At 61.6% G+C, this 13,624-nt stretch overlaps 1 protein-coding gene across 1 annotated transcript; it reads right to left on the bottom strand.

Moving 5' to 3' along the window:
• Nucleotides 1–4,990: 4,990 nt before the first annotated feature.
• On the bottom strand, nt 4,991–12,736 carry LOC308528540 (ficolin-2-like). The gene is made up of 9 exons (XM_081104186.1): nt 12,641–12,736; nt 11,450–11,560; nt 10,867–10,920; nt 10,093–10,128; nt 8,301–8,333; nt 7,602–7,729; nt 7,116–7,245; nt 6,416–6,550; nt 4,991–5,485 (listed from the first exon to the last, which is right to left on the bottom strand). Exons 1-9 carry the CDS (start codon nt 12,732–12,734, stop codon nt 5,238–5,240), a joined length of 969 nt encoding a protein of 322 aa, XP_080960312.1. The 5' UTR covers nt 12,735–12,736; the 3' UTR covers nt 4,991–5,237.
• Nucleotides 12,737–13,624: the final 888 nt, after the last annotated feature.

Genomic DNA, 13,624 nt, shown 5'->3' with positions numbered 1-13,624 from the left:
GGGAACCCTCGCTGTTCTGGGCAGATTTCCAATCACTGCACCTGCTCCTGCAGGGCCAGTGGGGGGCGGGGGGGGGGGGGCGGGGGGGAGCTCGCGGGTCTCGCCAGAAGGATTGCTGGTTTAGGGCACGTTCCTGGGTTTAGGTTCTCTCCCCGACCCCTGGTTGGGTCGTGTGTGGGAGGCAACCAGTTGCAGTATCTATCTCACATCTATGACGGGGCCCGGAGTTCCTAGTATGTGTACGTTCCCCCATTTCAAAAAATCAGCACATGCTCAGAGGCCCCGCTAAAGGCAGACAGTGGGGACGCGGGGACACACCTTCCAATCAACGCGCTTGCAGATGCAGGTCAAAGGTCGCAGGGTCCGAGGGCCCAGCCAGTGAGGGAAGGAGAATGCTTCCAGGCCCGGAGGCAGGTCAGTGACACCCGCCCGTCACAGCAGAGTCAGGTCACGGGTCAGAGTCAGGTCACGGGTCAGAGTCAGGTCCGGGGTCAGACCTGAAAGCGAGGGGAGGGGGTCACAGGCCCTTGGACGTTAAGGCTGCAATAAACGGAACAAATGACACCTGAGGTGACACCAGGTGAGCGTCTCGGAGCCAGGACATAAGAGCAGAGCGAACGATCACAGGTTCACAGATGGAAACGGTGCCTTCCCAGGTCAGAGCCTGCACAGGCCCATGTGGGGGCTGCCGGTCCTCCCAGCAGGGGCTCCAGGCCCGCACCTCCTCTGGCTGGTGAAGGCCCCTCCCCTGAGGGTCACCTGCATTCCCGCCAACTGGGCGCCCTGGGGCCGGTGGTCTGGAACCTCCTGCCCTTCCTCCCGCTTCCCTGGGGCGGCCCCGACCCTCAGCCCCGTGACGCCAGGGCCCGGGACGGAAAGCGTGTTGCTGAGCATCCGGACATCAGCTGAGGCCCGGTGAGGGCGCCTCCCAGGGTCGCTCCGTGCATCCTGGTACTTTCCGTGCCCGACTGCCCTCCTGCGAGTCCCTGGGTGGGACGTGCTCTCCTGTCAGCCCCCGTGTCCCGACTGCGGCTTCTTTCCTCCTGGGGCGGTGAGGGAAGAGGGGAGTCAGCCCCGCACACCGCCTCCCCCAGCGGGGCCTTCGCGCCCTCCTCCCCTCGTGCTCCTCTGTCTGTGCCCAATCCCACTCTGAACCGAGGCGGTCGAGTTGGCTTCCACCAGCCTGTCGCTGGGAAAAGGGAAAACACCACCCGCGCCTCTCACAGCTGAAGCTCTGCCCTGTGAAGAGCTCCCGGGTCTCGGGAGGGAGCGTGTTTACGGTGGGATCCGGCCCCGGGAGCCCCAGGGAGGGCCCCCCCCCCCCCCGTCTGTCCCCGTGGGGAAGCCAACCAGGATGGAGAGGAGTGGGTGTCGCCTCTCGCAGCCCGGACACTCGGCCTCCGGGAGGCGGAATCGCAGGGCAGCCTTGGCCCGGCCCCGTGGAGGGGACCATGCTCACCCCATCCCTGGCTCTTGGGCTTAGGCCGTGGCTGCCGAGACCGGGCTGGGCACCGTCTCCTCTCTCCCAGGACGGGAGTGAAGCAAGGCCGGGAGCGTCTCAGCTCGCCTCTCCTGAAGGCCCGCCCGGCGTGGGCAGCTGCAGGTGCAGGTGAGCTCTTGCTGCCAATTGTTGGGGACGTGACTGTGGGGAGCGGAGTCTCCTGGCCTGAGAGCAGCCCCGAGTCCAGCGCCTCTGCCTGGGTCCCAGGACACGCCTATGGGAGCACACACCGGCCCAAGGCTCCCGGCCAAACTCGCACCCCAAACTGAAGGTCCTGTCCTGCATCCCAGACGGGCAGGTGCAGCCAGGCCTCAAGGTTGAGGGAGATGTGAGAAGTGGGGGGCTCTGCAGGGCCTGGCCCACAGGCTTCACTGAGGCCCCTCCACCACCCCTCCCTCTCCCAGGCTCACTAACTGTCCTCACCTTCCAGGTAGAAGTTACAGCACCTCCCTCCAATGAGGGCCGCTCCTCCCCCAGAGCCCTGTGCCCACAGGTGAAGGTGCTTTTAGAATGAGCCCACCAGGGGCCAGACTCATGCAGGAGGCGGGGACTCTCTCTGAAAGGCGGGGGCTCCCCGCGCAGCCAGCAGCCCGCACCTGCACCCGCTCTCGCTGCCTGGCCTCCAGCAGCAGCCCCCACACCTGCCCGTGCAGCTGGGAGAGCCTGCCCGTCAGTGCCCACCACCTTTCAGCAGAAGGATGCAGCTCAAGGCCGCCACCTCTGAGCATGCCTGGCGATTGCCCCTCTGAGTGTTTCTTACTCTTTTTTTAAAAATTTATTTAATACTAGAGGCCGGGTGCCTGCACCCTCTCCAATCTGGGACCCCTCAGGGGATGTCCGACTGATGGATTAGAACCTATGGAATTTGGCCTAAACCGGCAGTCAGACATCCCTCTCTCAATCTAGGACTGCTGGCTCTTAGCCACTCACCTGCCTGGTTGCCAGATTGCCCCTAACCAGTCCCCTGCCAACCTGATTGACACATAACTGCTCCCCTGCCAGCTTGGTCCCCTCCCCCAACTGCCCTCCCCTGCGGGCTTGGTAGCCCCCAATTGCCCTTCCCTTCTGACCATCTTGTGATGATGTGGTGGTGGTCATCCTGTGACAACATGGGCCGGCCATCTTGTGACATGAGGGCTTGATGGTCAATTTGCATATTACTCCTTTATTAAATAAGATATTTTAATTGATTTCATAGAGGAAGGGAGGGGGAGAGAGTGAAACATCACTGATGAGAGAACATCTCTGATGATCAGCTGCCTCCTGACGCCCCACACTGGGACCGAGCCCACAGCCCGGCCTGTGCCCTGACCCGGATGAAACCGTGACTCCTGGTTCATAGGTCGATGCTCAGCCCCTGAGCCCCCCCGGCCGGGCCCTTCTCAGTTTTCTCTCTAACGAGTGGTGCCGGGACGGCGCCTCCCAGGCCTGACCGTCCGCAGCCTCTGGGCTCAGTGGTCAGTCCAGCCGCCTGGACCGAGAATCAGTGCCAGTGTTTACTAACACCGACATGGTAGGGGGCAGCTCCCAGAAGCACGTAACTTTTTCTTCCCAAGGTGATTATACTTATAATGGCTTCAGTGGGGAGCCCCCTATTTGTTTACCTAAAAGGGGGACTTCAGGATGTTTGCAGTTTAGCCAAGAAAATAAGACGTCCTATGGAGGCACAGACATTGCTAACATTGCAGGCCCCTGGGATATGGGAAAATATATTCAGACAGTTACTAACCTGGGGTTCCCTAAGGCCACCCGATGGCTGTCTGATCGGCATCTCCTGCTCCCCTCCTGCCCTAATAGCACTACTACTGAGCTGGGAGCATTTCCTCAATGGCAAGATTGCACCAACCCTGTACCAGTGAGACATAACATTTCTGGCTCTGATGTGTATGGATTGGATTGGTCTCACAGGCTTGATGCTAAATGTCCCCGTCACGAGCCTATGTCACCAGGATGGTTTGTGGATAACGCCGTGACCGCGGAGAAAGGAGGTTTACAGAAAGGTCTGTGGCATTTAGCTGCTGCCCTTGACTTTCTTACTTTTACTGGCTCTTTCTTAGCTGATATTAAAGGAGCATGTTCATCGATCCCTTGCCATGGCTTATGAGCCTGTGTCCAGCCTCCATGTGTATTGGTGACTGGAAAGGTGAACATCACCAGATTGGACACCCATTATGCTGTCCAATGCCATCACTGTAACCTTACCAGCTGTGTTTCCAGGCATCACCTGGATGAAGATATATTAATTTCAATGCAGCCTTCCTTTATTATGCTTCCTACCCACATAACAGGGAAATGGTATCAGGTGCACGCCTCCAGGCATTGCAGGAACTGCACAATCAGCTCTCCCAGGAACAGCGTGCTGTGGGCTTATTAGTTCTGGTCTCGTTACCCTCGTTACTGTCATCGCATCTGCTGTCACTGCTTCTCTTCCATTGACCCAGAGCCTCCAGAATGCAAAGTTTGTCCATGAATTGGCTCAGAACACCTCAGCTACACTTCACGGTCAAGAAGATATAGACAAAAGGCTAGAAACAAAGCTAAATGCTCTGGAAGCTGTAGTGATAGGACTAGGTCATCAATTAGAAAGGGTCAAGATGAGACAGCAGCTGGGATGCCATGCTGCTTTTACATATATTTGTGTGACTTCCCCCCCCCCCCCACGCCCGCTATGACAGTTCTCTATGGGACTGAAGTAAAATCAAGATGCACCTACAGGGAATGTGGCATCATAATAATATCAGTATAGACCTCTTACGGCTACACAAACATGTGGAAGCCATTCGGAATAGTCATGATGAAAGTATATCTCCAGTGAAACTGGCAAAAGAATTGCTGGGTGATTTAAAAGGATTTAATCCATGGAAAATGTTAAAACACACCAGCTGGTACCTAATAGGATTCCTTTATGTACCACTAACTTACCCTGCTTTCTTTTAGTCAGCAGCAAGCTCCTGAGATCTCAAGTTCAAAGGCTCCAATGAGATGTCCAAGCCACATTTAGAATATAAGGAAGGCGGAGATGCAGAGAGCGCCTGAGAAAGGTCCCTGAGCTGATTGTCATCTGAATCCAGCGGCGCCTGGCAGAGCCATGCCCTGGAAACATACCTTACCAGAGGCAGGTGTGTTGTGAGTCTGACCTTTAGCTCAGGCGCCAGGCACCTGAGTTCCAGCCAGGCACCAGGACAAACACGATTATCCAGACCCATCCAGAAGTGACGATTACAAAGAAGCCACAAGAATGCACATATTTTCTTTTTCTTAAACGTTAGTAAAACTTCCTGGTAAGTTACTGTATAAAATAAACCCGCTGTATCTGCTCTGGGTCCCTGTCTCTCCATCAGAGGGCAGCTGACCCACCCTGTCCCAGCTTTCCCTACTGTTTTTGTGTCTGTCTCTTTCATTTTCTCAATCCCCCCATCACCCCGACTCAGGACTTCTGTCCACTCTCTAGCTGTGCTGGTCACATAAAAGAGAAATATTTATAGACTGGCATCGTGTGCCTGCGGAGCGAGGCGAAGCTTTATTTAGGATGCGTGCAGTGTGCAAGGTCAGGGTCACCCTCACCAAGGCAGGCGGGAGAGGAAGGGGGAGGAGTCGGTTGGGGTCTCCAAGCTGAGAGTCCCTGACAGGCTGGGGGAGGCCCCGGGCGAACCCTGCCTTTGCGTGGGGGCCTCGTGTGCCTGTGCTGGGGGCGCGGGACCTGCTGGAAGAGAGACGTTCTGGTCCGCCGTCCGCCCTACACGGGCCGCACCTTCATCTCGGCCACCATGTAGCTGTAGTTGTACCCCTTCCCCGACTTCCAGTTGATGCCATTTGCAAAGCTCTCGTGGGGGCCCCCGAGGTAGCGCCCGTTCAGGTTGGACAGGTGGCATTCGTAGTACCACCAGGCGCCCTGGTAACTCTCGGCGCAGTTGGAGGAGGCCCGGTCGTTGTCCTGGTCTTTGGTGGAGAACAGGGTGCCGTTGTGTTGAGTCAGGGAGTCACCTGCCGGGAGACGCGGGGCCGCTTACACTCAGCGCCAGGAGGTGCCGGCTCCCAGTCCGGCCGGAGCTGTCCAGCTGCGAGTCGTGCGCTGGGAAGTCTGACGGTGCCGCGCACGCCAGCGAACGCTCGGTCGGCGGATCCCCGGCCTCGGTCTCCCCCCTCTGCTCTGTGCCCGCCAGCGAACGGGCACTGTGCCCCGTAGAGGGGAGGCCACTGCCCGAGACGTCCAGGTCCCGCAGGCCCCACGGGAGGGACGTGCGCCATGAGCGGTGCTGCCCGGGCGTCCTGTCCACCTGCTCCGACGCGGGCGGTCAGGAGGGAGACGCTCAGGTCCTGCTCTTTGTAGCCCGTGTGTCCCGCCCTCGTCATGGGCGCATCCAGGTGGAGGCGGGTTATCCCAACGTGTGGATGGAGGAACGTGGTGAGGCCAGGCTCCGCCCAGACCCCACGGACACAAAGCCAGGACCCGGCAGACACTTTTCACTGCCCATTCCCTCTCTCCACCACCACTGCCCTCACCCTAGTGCCCACCCTCCACTGCCTACTCCCCTACTGCCCATCCACACTGCCCACAGCCCACTGTCCACTTGCGCTACCTACCCCCTGCTGCCCACGCCCACTGCCCATAGCCTGCTCCCCACACCCCACCGCCCACCTTCCACTGCCCACCGCCGCTGTTCGCCCCCACTACTCACCCAATTATCCAACCCTTTACCACCCCCCACTGCCCACAGCCTGCTGCCCACCTTTCACTGCCCACTGCCGCTGTTCGCCCCCACTACTCACCCCAATTATCCAACCCTTTACCACCCCCCACTGCCCACCACCTGCTGCCTACCCCCACTACACACCACCCGCTGCCCACCCACACTGCCCACTGCCCACTACCCACCCTCACCCCCCACCCCTCACCGTACGGCTGACACTCACCTGCGGTGCCCCCAGTAAAGGCACCCACGACCAGCTGGTACTTCTCGGCCTCGCTCCCCAGTCTGAACGACTGGTACTTGGCAAAATGTCGGGTGCCCTGGAAGTCCACCAGGTCCACACGGAGCTCGTTGGTGCCTGCGGGGGGCAGGGCCTCAGTCCCGGGAGCAGGGACCCTGAGCTGCCAGGACGTGGGTGACACTCAGGGGACCTGGCACTGGGCATCCAGGACGACCCTCGAAGTTCCCCTGAAAGTCCCAGTCGCTGAGGGGTGGGGGCATGTGCTCCCATGGTCCAGAGCCAAACCCCCCAGCCCTTCCTCCAACCCAGAGCGAAGGGGGCCCTCAGCGTTCCTGGGGGTGGGGTCACCACAGGCTCACGGGAAGCGGCTGTCTCCCGTGTGTGTTCAGGGACAGGGCACGGTGGGCGGCGAGGGCAGGGCTGGGAGCTGGGCCGAACCCCGATGAGGGCCTCCATGTCCCCCAGGTTGGTCTCTGAGATGCCAGCGGCCATGACTGGAGGAGGTCTGCTCCCCAAACCCACTTCCTCTGGCCCTTGCCCCCCCTCCCGCTGGGACCTTCCTGTCCTCAGAGGCGGCACGTGTGGGGCGGAGGAGCGGGCTCCGTCCAGGTGGCCCAGGTCGGAGGTCGGGGCAGGAGGGTTTCCCTCACACCCACCCCTCAGGCCGCGTCCTGGGCCCTACCCTGGGCGGTCAGGGCGTGGATGTGGTCGTTGCCCAGCCAGAACTCGCCCAGCTGGCTGCCGAAGCCCTGCTTGTAGGCGGCCCAGTCCCGGTAGAAGTCCACGGAGCCGTCCACCCTGCGCTGGATCACCTGGGGGAGGGGAGACGGCGCTGCCGCCCAGCACGGCCCCGCACACAGCCCAGACCCCGGGCGGACAGACGGCGCCCACGTGGGACCGAGGAGGACGTGGCAGCTGGGAGAGGGGAGGCCAGGCCCGGAGCCCACACCTGGAGGCACGGGGCTCCCTGGGGCCGGGCCCACGGTCGGGTTCACCCACCCCGTCGGGTTCTCTCCGTCCCCTGGGAAGGGACAGCCCCGGACACAGGGGCCTGGACAGGGACAAGGGCCCCGGAGCGCGGGTCCTCGGGGTGGAGCCTGGTCTGCGAGGCCCGGGCCCGGCAGCCGCCCCCCCAGCACCGCACCGCCCTCCCGCCGCCGGCACTCACGGTCCAGCCCCCGCCGTCCGTGTCCATGTCGCACAGCACGGTCAGCGGCCGGCAGTCGGGCAGGTAGATGGTGTGCCAGCCGCTCAGGGGGTGGCCCCTGGTGCGCATCTCCCCGCAGCTCCGAGGTCCTGGGAAGGGAAGCGGCACGTGGAGGCCCCAGGAGGGAGGGAGGGCGGGACAGTGGGGTCTGCGTGGGCAGGAGGCTCCAGGGCTGGACAGAGACCCCACCAGGGCCACAGGCTGTGACGGACAGGCCCCGTGTGCCGGGCCCTCCCCCCAGGGCGCCCCCACCTTGGTCCCCGGGCACCGGCCATTGGGGTCTAATATTTTGGGGGAAGAGACTAGGACTGTCATTGGGGTCCATAAGGCAGGAAGGAGGGCGGGGCTGAGTGCTGTCCCATGTGATTGGCCAGTGGTGAGGCAGGGGGCGGGGCTGAGTGCTGTCCCATGTGATTGGCCAGAGGTGAGGCAGGGGGCGGGACTGAGTGCTGTCACCTGTGATTGGCCAGCGGGGAGGCAGGGGGCGGGGCTGAGTGCTGTCCCATGTGATTGGTCAGCGGTGAGGCAGGGGGCGGGGCCTCTGGGGCTGCAGGCTGATGGGCTGCCTGGGGGACCCCAGGCCATGCTCCCTGCAGGGAGGGCCGGACACACCCATGACCTCCGGCCAAACTGGGCTCCGGACCCGGGCGGGTCGCACACCTGTGTCACATCGCTCAGCTTCCCACGAGGCTCCTGGGGGAGAGGAAACACCCGTGAGAGGCGGGACGGCCAAGCCCTGGCCCCTCCGCCCCAGGAGGAGATGGAGGCCCTTTCTAGATGCTTCCATAGGAAGCTGATCCCCCAGCCAGGCCCCAGCCTGCCCCCTGGGGAGGCCCTGGCTGTGCTCCCGGGAGGCGGAGTCTGAGCCTCAGCTGCCTCCTGGGCCCCGGGCAGCCTCGGGGACACGGGGAGAGCGGGCTGCTCGGTGGGGAGGGCAGCGAAGGGGCGTCTGCACCTCGGACCACAGGGGGTGAGCCTGGGGGGGGGGTGACTGTCTTGGGTCCAGAGAGGGGTCTCCAGGGCGTGCACATCCGGGCCCTTCTCTGTTTCCTGGACTTTGTGCGAGGACCGTGGGGAAGGTGTCTGTGCCATCGACTCTGCACCAGCCCGTGGAGCGCGTGTGTGTGTGAGGGCCACACGCGTGTCATTGGTAGTTCAGGGCACATCCTAGATAATAAAAGCCTAATATGCTAAGTGTCTGGTTGTCCAATTGGCTACTCAACCAATCACAGTGTAATATGCTAATGATATGCTAAGACCACTCAACTGCTCCCAATGACGTGCACTGACCGCTATGGGGCCGACACTCCCATTGGTAGGTTAGCTTCCTGCTGGGGTCTGGCCAATCAGGACTGGGCGAGAGGACCGTACACTCCCTGGAGCCCTCTCGTGGTCCCTCCCCAGTTGGCTAACCTCCCACGTCCCTCCCTGGCCTGCGCCCTCTCACAACCTGAGATGAGCCCCCCCCCCCCCATTGTGTGCATGATTTTCATGCACCAAGCCTCTAGTATAGAATACTAGAGGCCCAGTGCACAAAATTCGTGCATGGGGAGTGGGGTGTGTGCTCCTCAGCCCAGCCTGCACCCTCTCCTATCTGGGACCCCTTGAGAAATGTTGACTGCCTGTTTAGGGCCTACATGGGAAGTCGGACATCCCTCTCACAATCTAGGACTGCTGGCTCCCAACCGCTTGCCTGCCTGCCTGCCCAATTGCCCCTAACCACTCCCCTGCAAGCCTGATCTATGCGTAACTGCTCCCCTGCCAGCCTGGTCACCCCCAACTGCCATCCCCTGCAGGCCTGGTTCCCCCCAACTTCCCTCCCCTGCTGGCCATCTTTTAGTGGCCATCTTGTGTCCATATGGGGGGGCATTGTGTTGGAGTGATGGTCAATTTGCACATCACCTCATTATTATATAGGATTTGCTCAATGTCTGTGACCACAGCTTGGGCTCACAGCCTCTGGCCGACATTGTGTTTAAAACGTTGCCCAACTTCCTCTAGCCCAGTGGTTCCTAACCTTCTGGCCCTTTAAATACAGTTCCTCATGTTGTCACTCAGCCATAAAATTATTTTCATTGCTACTTCATAACTGTAATGCTGCTACCACTATGAATCGTAATGTAAATATCTGATATGCAGGATGGTCTTAGGCAACCCCCTGAAAGGGTCGTTCGATCGCCAAAGGGGTCGCGACCCACAGGCTGAGAACCACTGCTCTAGCCCCAGGCTGAGAGTCCTAGGAGGACAGGGCCGGCCCTGCTCAGGGGTCCGAGTCCGGCACGGGAGGGATGGGCTGCACAAGCTCGGAGAGGTGTGTGGTCCCCATCCCGCCCTCCACACCCTCCCCGTAGAGGGAAGGCCTACTCTCCACCCAGCCCCTGCTCCACACCCTGGGAACCCCCTTGTGTTCAGGGTTCGGGAAGCCACCCATGGGAGGGCGGAAGGACCTCACCTTTCTCTCCCCGCACGCCCTTCTCCCCTCGGTCTCCTGCAGAGAGAGAAGGGTCAGCACAGGCTCGAGGACAGGACAGGCTCATGCCAGACCCCGTCAGCCAGAGGACTCGCCTGTCCCCCCCCCCCCACCTCCTCCTGGTTCTGAGAGAGCCCAGGGCGGGGACAGGTGACGGGGCAAGGGATCCAGGGTCTTGTTTCTGTGCCGGGTCAGTGCTGGGCTGGGGTCGGGATCCTCCCTGGGCCCCCTGGGTGCTCTGGACACAGACCCAGGCTCTGGGTGAGGGAGCACCCTGGTTCGGGCAGAGTTAGGGTTAGGAATAAGGTTGGAGTTAGGGTAACGAACCCTAACTCCTAACGAATATGGATAGGGTTAGGGATAGGGTTAGGGTTAGGGTTAGGGATAAGGATAAAGTTAAGGTTAGGGTTAGGGTTAGGGTTAGGGTTAGGGTTAGGGATAGGGTTAGGGTTAGGGTTAGGGTTAGGGTTAGGGTTAGGGATAGGGTTAGGGTTAGGGATAGGGTTAGGGTTAGGGTTAGGGTTAGAGTTAGTGTTGGGGTAAGAACAGGGTTAGGGTTAGGGTTAAAGGTATAGTTAGGTTTAGAGATAAGGATAGAGTCAGGGTTAGTGTTTGGGATAAGGAAAGGATTATGGTTACCATTAGGTTATGCTTAGGAATTTTCCCATGTGACACCTGGGAAGTGCCCCTCCTCTCTCCCTGCCCCCGGGTGGTGGGGGGTCCTGCCCGGGCTCTCCATGCTCTTTGCTGAGTTACCTTTGGGCCCCGGGGGTCCTGCATTCCCTTGGACTCCTGATGGGCCTGGGTCTCCTGCAAATTTAAACATGTCAGTGAGCAAACTCCAGGCTTTAGGCCCCCAGTGGCCCCAGGTTAGACCCTCCGGAAACAGATGGAGGGGACCAGGACCTTATCCCTCACAGGGACCCAGATGTGCAGTCAGAGGCCAGGACCTGCTGCCAGGGGCCTCCCCAGGGGACTAGTCCCAAACCCACCTCTGCCCTCGTCCGGGGACCCTGGGCGTTTCCATTGGCTGTGCCTGCCGGTCCCGCTGTGGTCGCCCCTGGAGACAGGCCCCCCCGGCTCAGCTGGGACCAGGGAGGGCAGGGAGGACAGTCCAGCCGGGTCCCCCCGCAGCAGGTGCGTCATCACCAGGAGCCGTGCTGGCCGCCCACACAAGCCCGGTGGCTCCGTGGGTGACCCGAGACCAGCTCCCACCTACGGGGACCCACACCCAGTGGACCAAGTCCCTGGCCCCTCCTGATACCTCCTGGGGGCCCTGCCTTGCCAGGGCTCCCTGGGCAGGGACGAGGCCCAGCCCCCCTCTCACCAGGGCACTCACCTTTCCTGCCGTCGGCGCCTGCCTCCCCTTTGGGCCCTGTGGCCCCAGGCAGCCCCGGGCAGCCCCGGAGGATGGTGAGCTTGTCGGCCTCCAGCCCCAGCACCTTCACTTCTGCAGAGAAGCACGGGCGCCCGTCAGGGTGAGGTCCTGGGCCGAGGGCCCCGTGGAACTGGCACCACGTCCCACCCCCCTCCAGAGGGACCTGCCACCGTGGGGACCTGGCCTGGCAGATGGCTGTGCCCTGGCCGCCTGCCTCAGCTGGAGGGCCAGCCTGGAGGGGAGGCGGTCCCGCCTCTGCTGAGCCTGTGCTCGGTCCTCCCCAAGGTGATGGGCCCGGCCTCGGGGTCCCCCTGCCCCCGCGGAACCCCGCTCCTCAGGCTGTATGTCCTTGGGGAGTCACGCAGCCCCTCTGGGCTCTGTGCCCGGCTGCAGAGTGAGAGCAGAGGGAGGCTTTGGGGGTCAGAGTGGCTGATGCGAATGTGTGAGACCTTAGGAAGAGCTCCCCCACTGCGGCCAGTCCAGTGAGTGCAGCCCCCGCATCTGTGACAGCGGGGGGGGGGGGGCAGTGCCGCGTGTCACCCCCATTCCCCGGGCACGTGGCCTGGGAATCCCGGGCTGGAGGGTGCGGAGGGTGGGGGTCCCTGTGATCCGAGGACACACAGCAGCCCCCGCAGAACTGGAGCCAGAGATGGACCTGCCCCTCGGAGTTCAAGTGCCTCCGTCACAAATACACGGCCTCTAGGGAGGGTGTGGGGACCCAGAAACCCTCCCCTGTCCCAGCCCCTCCCACAGCCAGAGACTCCGGAGGGAGGGGTGGCAGCCCATTCGGGAGCTCCTGGGCCAGGGAAAGAGGTCAGGGTTTGTGGGGACCCTGGGACCTTTGCCCTCTTGCTGTGCAACCTGGGGGAGCAGTGGGGCCCGCCTGTCCCCCGAGGCTCAAGGCCCCCAGCACTAGGTGCGACCTTGCACTGACCCGGGCTGGGGGAGGGGGCGCTCTCCAGCCTCCCCCCCTCACACCACCTGAGCCCCTCCTGGGAGGACCCTTAGGCAGGTGCCCCTTCAGAGGGTGGTTAAGCCTCAGTCTGAAGAAGAATGTTCTGGAAGGACCCGGCAGGGGCCAGGCAGTGGTCTGTGCGGAGGCTCTTGGCTCTGGGACCTTCGTCAGGCCGGCCCACCTGGTTCCTGGCTCACCTGGACAGTTGGCAGTCGTGGGGGCTGCAGTGCCCAGGAGGGCGAGGGCCAGGACCACGGGCCCCATGGCAGCGGCTGCTCCGTGTGGTGACATCCCGGGTCCCGCTAGCAAGACAGTCACCCCTTTTATTGCTCCGTGAGCCCCGCCTCTGCTCTAGTTCCTTCCTGTCCGGGCCACTTCCTCCCCAGCTCCCGGGGATGGTCCCCCCACCACACCCTCAGCCCTCCCTCTGCAGTGGGCCCCGCTCCCCTCAGTGGGACCAGATGCCCCCCGTGGGGAGCGCTGTGCGGGGAGGGCATGCGTGTGTCTTTATCATTTTTTATTAAGGATACTAGATGCATGAAAATTCATGCACTGGAGGGTTGTCCTGCAGCCAGACCTGCCTCCACTCACAGTCTGGGAGTGCTCTGGGGTGGGGCATGACCTGGCGATCAGGAAAGGCGATGCCACCATCACACCTCTGCTGCTGCCACTGCCAGCAGCACAAGCCTCGGGTGGCCCAGGGTGGCTGGGCAGCCGATATCCAATTTTTTTAATATATATATTTTATTGATTTTTTTTACAGAGAGGAGGGAAGAGGGATAGAGAGAAACACCGATCATCTGCCTCCTGCACACTCTGTGCCCACAACCAAGGTACATGCACTTGACCAGAATCGAACCCAGGTCCCTCCAGTCTGCAGGCCGAAGCTCTATCCACTGAGGCAAACCAGTCAGGGCTCGACATCCAATTTTTGCCTGCACCTCGGGCCAGCCCTGGGCAGCTGGCAGGCTGAGGGCGGGTCTGGCCACACCATGTGCTGGCCACCCTCCCGGTGGGGCTGAAAGGGCTGGGGGGCTCCGGGAGACTGCGGGGACTGAGCACTACCATTTTGTGGCTATGGGCACCTCCATCTTTGTGACGGTGTGACAGTCAATTTGCATAGTTCCTCTTTATTAGATGAGATAGTTTTATTGATTCTGGAGGTGAAAGGAAAGGGGGGA

The sequence above is a fragment of the Myotis nattereri genome (assembly GCF_964212035.1).
Source record: "Myotis nattereri genome assembly, chromosome: 12".
NCBI classification, from domain to species: domain Eukaryota; kingdom Metazoa; phylum Chordata; class Mammalia; order Chiroptera; family Vespertilionidae; genus Myotis; species Myotis nattereri.
Note: the sequence above shows the minus strand (reverse complement) of the source record. Positions and strands in the feature narration are given on the sequence as shown.